The following is a 9,308-nucleotide window of genomic DNA, read 5'->3' as shown; positions in this document are numbered from 1 at the left end:
CTTGCAAAAAGATTGGGAGACATCAATCCTTCTCCCAGAGGACAATGGGTTCTTGAAAGAGAGTCATTTAAGACAGAATAGAGATGAACAATGGGTACAGCAAGTTTCATTCTTGCATAATTTTCCATCAGATCAGATGATCAGAGAGCACTTGAGTTCAAGCAATGGGAAAGCCTCTTGCTCATAATGTATTCATGATGTAAAAATACCATAACTGAATGAAAGGAACACCCATCTAGGTATTTCTGCTTTCTTCTCTTCTGAGGATTGTTTGAGAAGGTAGGCTATTTATATACTGGGCTTGTATGGTGTCCAAGCTTCTCTCATCCATTATTGTGTCAAGATCCTTAATCATGAATTAACAAAATTTCCATTCTGTTTCTCTTTGAGTGCTTTGAATTTTAATGAAAGATATATCTGTTGTCTATACCTATCATTCAGAAGGGATTACTGATCAAATGATCAAAAAGATTCTTAAAATAATAAAACCAGAATCAGAGCAATATTAATATCCCAGTTTCTTAAAAACTCAGACATTAAAACTGCTAAAAAGAAAGTGAGTTTTTCAACATTCTGAAAATTTAAGCACCAATTTAAACGCCAATTTTTCCAGAAAAGAAAAGATGGAAAACTGCTGAGATGAAGACATAAAAATCATCCCCTTTAATAAGAGCCCTAAATAAGGCATCAAATAATCTTCATCTGGATCTTATTCAACAAGAGAAAAGTGCCACATTTATTTTGCTTTATTTATTAGGATAACTGTTTTTTTATCACTGAGAAAAGCTAAATAAATATCTCAGGTTGGTAATTGTTCAGTTGTCCTCTCATTTAAATAAAATATGTCTCTGGGTTCATGTTATTTGTCTGTACTTAAAAGAGAAAAAACATTCTTAATTTAGCCTTTACATTTTTTTCTACACGTCTTTCTTCCGGAAAAGGAAGTGAGCATGCTTTCATGTGATTAACACTCAGAGGAACTTGTGAAAGTGATAACTGTATAAATGCAACTTGAAAAGCTCTGCTGAACTCAACTAAAGAACAACAGTGCAAAGATGGAACAAGGACCTGAACGAGAACCCAGACGGATAAGGGAAGGCTATTTAGTGAAGAAGGTATGTGAGGATTATATTGAATTACATTCTTATGGAATTACAGCTATGTATTTATATATTTATACTATACATACATTTGTTATAGTATACATATAATATACTTTTTCTTCACGTGTCTGATTCTTGGAGACTGCCTGGATGAATCCCTGCAGTTTTCTTGGGAAGATTTTTCAGAAATGATTTGCCATTGTTTTATCTCTGCAATATTTTACAGATTGGTACCTTTCAGATGTGTTGTCATATAATTTCCATTTTCTACCAATGCTAAGATGGGGGAATGACAATAATGTAAATTGGTACTTATTTTCTTTGAGAACACTGGGACTGTGATATTGCCAGTATCTAAACCCGAGAAACGTACAACCAGAAATATTAAATCCTTCAAGGTTTAATATTATCATCCATTTGTCTGGCTGATTGAGTGAATATTTGGCTGCCAACTCAATACTGTCACTCGATGGAAAGACCTCTGCAAGCATGGCCAATCTCTCTCCAAGATTATGGGTGACTTACTGTTCCCATCGTCACCTGATCCTGAATGACATGAAGGGAAGGGAGGCTGAATTACAGAATGCTAAAGGAGCATTTGAGTATGTCTAGTTTAATGAAAAGGAGAACTAGGGGTGGCATGATAGCAGCATTCCAATATCTCAGGGGTTGCCACAAAGAAGGTGGAGTCAAGCTATTTTCCAAAGCACCTGAAGGCAGGACAAGAAGCAATAAATGGAAACTTATCAAAGAGAAAAGCAACCTAGAACTAAGGAGAAATTTCCTTGACAGTTAGAACAATTAATCAGTGGAACGACTTGCCTCCAGAACATGTGAATGCTTCAACACTGGAAGTTTATAAGAACAGATTGGACAATTATTTGTCTGAAATGGTACAGGGTTTCCTGCCTGAGCAAGAAGTTGGACTAGAAGACCTCCAAGGTCCCTTCCAACTCTATTATTTTGTTCTGTTCTGTTCTGTTCTGTTCTGTTCTACTCTGTTCTACTCTACTCTACTCTACTCTGCTCTGCTCTGCTCTGCTCTGCTCTGCTCTACTCTACTCTACTCTACTCTATTCATATTCATAGTAATTGATCCATCAGAAAGACAATGTAATTTCCTTGCCTAATAAGAATTAGCCTTACTGGCCAATTCTCTAGGATAATGACCAAAACTATGGTCTCTTAAATTTGTCTATTGCAACAAACCTTTCTAATCATCCAGTATGTCTTGTATTTTAATCAATTATTTATTTTTTATCTATTTAAGCAATAGTGGGATTTAATGCGCACTGGAAAACTCTCTTTTAAAGCATGGTGTTCAAATTTCTAATAAACAATTATTCAAAAAAAATTGTAGGAAGAATTAAATTAAATTAAGACTACTTTAAGCTATGAGTGATCAGATTTGCATACAATCTAGATAAAACTGGATTATGACAACCCATACTGTTCAAAGTGGTATGTTTGGTTTTGGCTTGTGTTGTATGAAGTTCACCATTTTGGCTTGTGATCCAGAGTATGGCTTAGTGTAGTGCAAAAATCTAACTCTGCATGGCGTAGTTAATAAAGCATGGTTAGCAAAACAAAAAACAAAAATCCTGCCACTGAATTCTTCTTGATTAGGGCTTCCAAGACAGAAACTGAAATCCTGATTGGGCATGAAATTTATCATGTGATTAGCAACCTGTTTCAGGTTCCCTTGTTATTCAGTATCAACCGTATCATAAAACTAGATTATATTGCTAGTAAGATTACTTTTCTTCTCAATTGCTGCCACTTTGAAAGTCAGCCTCTTCCTGTGCTATCTTAAGTATTTTGGAAAATAACACACCTCATCTCTGATCAGCACTAAGAAAGTGTCTCCCCACTTCTAATGTTATTTGCATAGTAGAATTTCTACACAGAATGTGATTAATTGGCAAAAGGCTTAAACTTTTTCTTTTCCCTACTGTGATTTTGGTAACGGTTGCCTCTTTTCACTAGTCCTGTGTCTTGTATGTGAACTGTATATAAAATGTATTCTGTTATCAGAACATTTATCTGTTATCAGAAGAAAAGGCTCGGCTTATCAGTAAAATTATCCCTTGTCTAATGGCAGCTTCTGATTATTATTATTTTTGTCCCTAGTCTAGTGCAAAGACATTACGCAGATGTCCCTTTCTTCCACCCCCTCCCTTCATAGTTCCCTCATTGCTGTAATGCAATACTAATTAAAGTAAAGGGGAACAAGTTTATCTTTCATTTTTATTTTCCCCTGTAGATCCATAGAAACTCTGTAAAATGGAAGAACTGGAGCAAAGTTGAATCTGCTAAAAGTTGTTTCTAGTATATTTACGTTAGAGGTTAAAGATTTAGGGGAAACAAGGAAAGGGGAACTTTTGCAATACAGTGGGTGGGGATGGGAAAGCATGGAGGCAAACTACCTTCAACACGAGTAGAAACTGAAAAGAGGCCCAGCAAGATATGTAAGGATTGAATGGAGAACTGAGCTTCTAAAAGTGAGTGGGAAAACACAGGGTGAGGAAAGTTCATTGACTCAATGGACCATCATTTGATTAACCACACACTAATTGTGCTGTCTCAGCCAGTCTATGGGAATTGGATAGTTACTTAGGAATTATGAGCTGTCCCCTTAAGGGAATATATCATGGTAAATGTAGTTAAAGGTATCCTGGGAAATATAGTCCATGTCACGTGACCACATCTGTAATCCTGATTGGTCACTAGTTTGACCCTCGATGGGTTGGGGGAGTTTTCCTCATTCTTTGTCTGAATTCTCTAACTCATGGGACCTTCTTTTCTATCGCTACGAGATGGGTTAGGAGATAACCATCTTTTACTACAAGGCAGATATACAAAGGATTGGTCATTAAAAAAGAACTTCATCACAAATGTGAGTTATGAGGATACCTGATGAACCAATAAATGTAATTTGTTATGGACATCTTGTTGAGTTATCTATCTGCATCTGTACATCTTCAAATCCACCTCTGTGCAGAAGGCAGAAAAGTAAAAGAGGAGTTTTGATGGCCGCTGGTGTGTCCACAGGGCCGCCAATGCAGATATCTCATAACCCTCCTTCGGACAAGGAGCCTCAATGTAACACAGAAGCATACAGGACTCCTCGAGAGACTGCCACATCGCAACCAAAACCAAGGGTGACCAACTGCACAGCACTGTGCACTGACTCACCACACCCTCATTCGTGTCTTCCCATCTGCTTAGCCAAAGTGTACCCTAAAGGACGCCCCGAAGATGCCGTGAAAATGTACGTGCTGCTAGACACTCAAAGCACCTGCACCCTGGCCAGACCCGCATTCTTCAAACTCTTTGAGGTGCAACAGGATGAACTTCACTTCACTGTATCAACGTGCCATGGACCAAGAAGCACGGCGGCAAGGAGAGCTACTGGACTCTGCATAGAGTCATTGGATGGAAGTTCCCGGTTCCCACTACCGCCCATATTTGAATGCGATGAGGTACCAAACGATCACATTCAGATCACAACACCTGAGGTCATAAGTAGCATGCCTCACCTCAAGCACCTGGCTCATCACTTCCCCGCTCTAGATCCGGAGGCTGATATCCTACTCTTGCTGGGAAATAATGCCCCACGTGCCTTTCTCTTCTCCGAGTCAGTCAGCGGCCCTGTAGACGCCCCAGTGGCCATCAAATCTCCACTAGGTTGGGGGATCGTAGGCGTAGTCTGTATCGATCACCTACAAGCCCCAACCCAGGCCACTGCCTTAGCTACTTCCATTCTCAAGAATGGCAGACCATCTCATCTGATGCCATGCCAAGACCACTTCATGCTTTTGACAGTTAAACCTGTCTTGGGAGAGGCACTATTCCAGACCACCAGAGAAATAACGACTTAGCTTTGTTCATTGAAGACAACAGATTCCTTCAGCTCATGGACAAGGAATTTCAACAAAACGCAACCGGTAGTTGGGTCGTGCCACTACCCTTTCGCACTCCCAGACAATGCCTGCCAAACAACCAGAAATATGCACTCTCCCGCCTCTTCAGTCTCAGACGAATCATGACCTGGAAACCAGAGATGAAAGCTCATATAGTGGAGTTCTTGGACAAAATTATAAGGAATGGACATGCTGAGCCAGCCCCACCCCTGGACCCTGACGAAGAATGTTGGTACCTGCCATTCTTTGGAGTGTACCATCCACAGAAACCAGGCCAAATACGTGTAGTCTTCGACATCAGTGCACAGTTCCAAGGCCACTCTCTAAACAAGGCCCTTTTGACTGGACGTGACCTCATGAACAGTCTCCTTGGGGTTCTCATCTGCTTTAGAAAAGAAGCTATAGCAGTTATGGCCGACATATAGCAGATGTTCAATTCCTTCCTTGTACAGGAAGATCACCGAAACCACCTCCGTTTCCTATGGTTTAGTGATGATCAGCACGACCAATGGATTTCCGAATACCGAATGAGGGTGCATGTATTTGGCAATGGCTCTTCCCCTGCTATTGTGAACTATGGTCTCCAATGTACTGCTTGAGAGGGAGAAGACAAATACGGAACAGAGGCTAAACGCTTTGTAGAACGCGACTTCTATGTGGACGATGGCTTGAAATCCATAGCCACCCCAGGAGAGGCCATAGACTTCTTGAAGAATACACAGCAAATGCTGGGGACAGCTAACCTCAAGCTACACAAGATAGCGTCCAATAGTGAAGAAGTACTAAAGGCCTTTAGTCCCGAGGACCACGCCAAGGGGCTGCAAAATCTCGATTTTGGCAGTGACACTCCCTTCATCCAATGCAGCCTTGGCCTGTGTTGGGACTTCTTCACCTTCAAAACCCCAGCCCTAAAGACCGGCTTCACGAGGCAAGGAGTGCTGCCAACAGTTAACAGCCTGTTCGATCCTCTAGGGTTTGCAGCTCCTGTCACTGTTCAAGGTACAATCCTACTGCGCATGCTCTCCCAAACCACCAAAGATTGGGATGAACCACTCCCACCAGAACAGAAGCAAGAATGGGAGTCATGGTGCAACTCTCTCCGTTGTCTCCAAGATGTGCACCTACATCACATGTATGTTCCCATCTTGCCTACCACGGCACTAAGAAAGTAACTACATGTTTTTTTGGATGCCTCCACTAAGGCAGTAGCAGCCGTGGCATACCTCAAAGTCTATGACAGAGAGAACAACATATATGTCAGATTCGTCATGGGAAAGGCAAAGCTAGCACCGCAAAAAGGTCACACTATACCACGGCTGGAACTTTGCGGAGCGGCGCTGGCAGTGGAACTATCAGACACGATAACGAAGATGATAGATCTTCCCTTAGAACCCACCACCTTCTATACAGACAGCAGAGTGGTACTGGGTTATATTTACAACGAGAGTAGACGTTTCTACAATTACGTGAGCAACAGAGTTGAGCGGATCAGGAGATCTTCTAAACCAGTGCAGTGGCGATATGTTCCAATGGATCAGAACCCTGAAGATCATGCGACAAGGTCTATTCCTGCATCCCAGTTATCAACTTCTACGTGGCTCACAGGTCCCATGTTCTTGTGGTGTACAGACGCCTTGGAGCCGGAAAAACCAGATTTGTATGAACTCCTAGATCCAGATAATGATGGCGACATTCGACCTCTAGTCAAAAAGGTAGAACTGGTCATCCCTCTGGTCGTCTGCCTAGCAACGATGTTCCATCACGAGAAGATAGGACCCTTGAAACCTGCTTGCTTTGAACGCTTCTCCCAATGGAAACCTCTCATACTGGGAATAACTGCGCTCGTCTGCACAGTCGTCCATCTCCTCGGTTATTGGAAAGGCTTCAAGTCATACTTCCCAGACTCATGCTGAGAGACAAATATTGAGAAGTATGCAACAAGACGCATATCCATCAGAATACAGATGCCTGAGTGCAGGGAAGCCCATACCACAATCCAGTCCACTTCTGAGACTGAACCCTCACCTCGACGACCAGGAAGTACTGCGAGTAGGAGGTCACCTACACAAAGCAGAAATGGACTCACCCAGCAAGCACCCCATCATCCTTCCGGCTAACCATCATGTAACGAGGTTGTTAGTACAACACCACCACGAATTAATCCATCATCAAGGCCTCCACTTCACAGAAGGTGCCCTCAGAGCAAGTGGATTCTGGATCGTAGGTGCCAAAAGATGTATTACAACTGTTCTGCAGTCTTGCTTCCATTGTCACAAGCAATGAGGCCAGACTCTACACCAGATGATGGCTGACCTACCACCCGAGTGCCTGAGCTCTGACCCACTGTTCACCAATGTAGGCCTCGATGTATTCGGCCCTTGGTCCATGTCTGCCTGACAGACCAGGGGCGGTCAAGCTAACAGCAAACAATGGGCAACACATGTCTCAGCATTCAGGCGGTCCATATCGAAGTCATCGAATCTATGAATGCCTCTTGCTTCATCAACACCCTGAGAAGGTTTCAAGCCCACAGAGGCCCAGTCAAGGTATTCAGATCTGACTGTGGAATGAACTTTGTAGGTGCTTTGTAAAGAACTACAGATAGAAGACGGCATTCGCCCTGACTCGCCACTCAACAGCTACCTTAAAGCCAACAAATGCACATGGATATTTAATCCTCCCCACGCATCTCATATGGGAGGAGTGTGGGAACGCATGATTGGAATAGCTCGTTGGATCCTTGATTCGATGTTAGCAAAAGCACCTAAACTGACACACGAGACTTTATCTACCCTTATGGCAGAAGTCGCAGCCAGCATCAATGGTCGACCTTTAGTTCCAGTCTCTTCAGATCCTGAGAATCTGACCATTCTCACTCCTGCTGCCTTGCTAACTCAGAAGACAGGTGATTGCCATTAGGAAACTTTGATTCTAAGGACCTGTACAAACAACAATGGAGACATGTTCAACAGCTTGCTAACACTTTTTGGAACCATTGGAAGCAAGAGTATCTGTCTACCCTACAAGACCACCATAAATGGAAGACCAAAGAACTGAACCTCGAAGAGGGAGACCTTGTCTTGCTGAAAGACAAGGATATGCATTGCAACGCGTGGCCTATGGGACTTGTGTATCAAACCCTGCCCAGCTCTGATGGACTAATCGCCAAAGTCAAGGTTCTGATAGTGAGGTCATTAGACTCCTCCTGTGACCAGCAGACTTTCACCAAGAAGTTTTACACCAGACCGGTCACCGACCTTGTGCTGCTGCGGAGAAAGGCCGAACTTGAAGATTGAACCTTAAGCTTTGCATGCTTTGCTTTGTTTGATGCTTTATTAATGTTTACTATTTTTCTCTTAGTTATACAGCTTACTGTTTATCTTAGTTATATAGTTATATGCTATTCAGTTAGTATTACTGTTTAATGCTTATCTTAGTTTATAGTTATTTTTTTCTTTTCCTTTAATAGTGGAATTTACAATTCCAGGCGGGGATTGTGCTGTCTCAGCCAGTCGATGGGAATTGGATAGTTACTTAGGAATTATGAGCTGTCCCCTTAAGGGAATGCATCATGGTAACTGTAGTTAAAAGTATCCTGGGAAATGTAGTCCATGTCACGTGACCACATCTGTAATCCTGATTAGTCACTAGTTTGACCTTCGATGGGTTGGGGGAGTTTTCCTCATTCTTTGTCTGAACTCTCTAACTCATGAGAGCTGTTTCTATTGCTACGAGATGAGTTAGGAGATAACCATCTTTTACTACAAGGCAGATATACAAAGGATTGGTCATTAAAGAAGAACTTCATCACAAACGTGAGTTATGAGGATACCTGATGAACTAATAAATGTAATTTGTTATGGACGTCTTGTTGAGTTATCTATATGCATCTGTACAGCTTCAAATCCACCTCTGTGCAGAAGGCAGAAAACTAATAAACTAAATGCCAGCTGCTGACCAGCAGAGAATGTAGCAGTCCTGGACAATATTGCTACACAGAGAACATAGGTGGGCTTAGAAGAGAAGCCAACTTCAAAACCTTATACATTTACAATGGCCTGAAAGTGGGTAGAGAATTATCTGTTGCTGCATTCAAGAAGTGGCATGACTTCAGTCAACTTGCCTTCAACTAATGGGAACTTGGACAATTTAAACTGCAAAATCAGGGCTGCGTTCATCTAATTCACCAATCTACATTTTATCTGTAGTATTCAATTAACACCAATGGCTAAATTTGTACGAGATATTGCTCCATAAACTACCCACTGGATCTACACCGGGC

The 9,308-nt window shown here is 42.0% G+C and overlaps 1 protein-coding gene across 1 annotated transcript in view; it reads left to right on the top strand.

Moving 5' to 3' along the window:
• The first annotated feature begins 928 nt into the window (after positions 1-928).
• Positions 929-9,308, top strand: part of PLEK (pleckstrin) — a 29,480-nt gene continuing 21,100 nt past the window's right edge. The window contains exon 1 of the mRNA XM_026668474.2: positions 929-1,115. Coding sequence (XP_026524259.1) covers positions 1,056-1,115 — 60 coding nt within the window. The 5' untranslated portion in view covers positions 929-1,055. The remainder of the gene's footprint in view (positions 1,116-9,308) is intronic.

This window comes from Notechis scutatus, chromosome 1 (assembly GCF_049901735.1).
Source record: "Notechis scutatus isolate UNSWTSFEM ecotype Mainland chromosome 1, rNotScu1.2, whole genome shotgun sequence".
Lineage (NCBI taxonomy): Eukaryota > Metazoa > Chordata > Lepidosauria > Squamata > Elapidae > Notechis > Notechis scutatus.
Note: the sequence above shows the minus strand (reverse complement) of the source record. Positions and strands in the feature narration are given on the sequence as shown.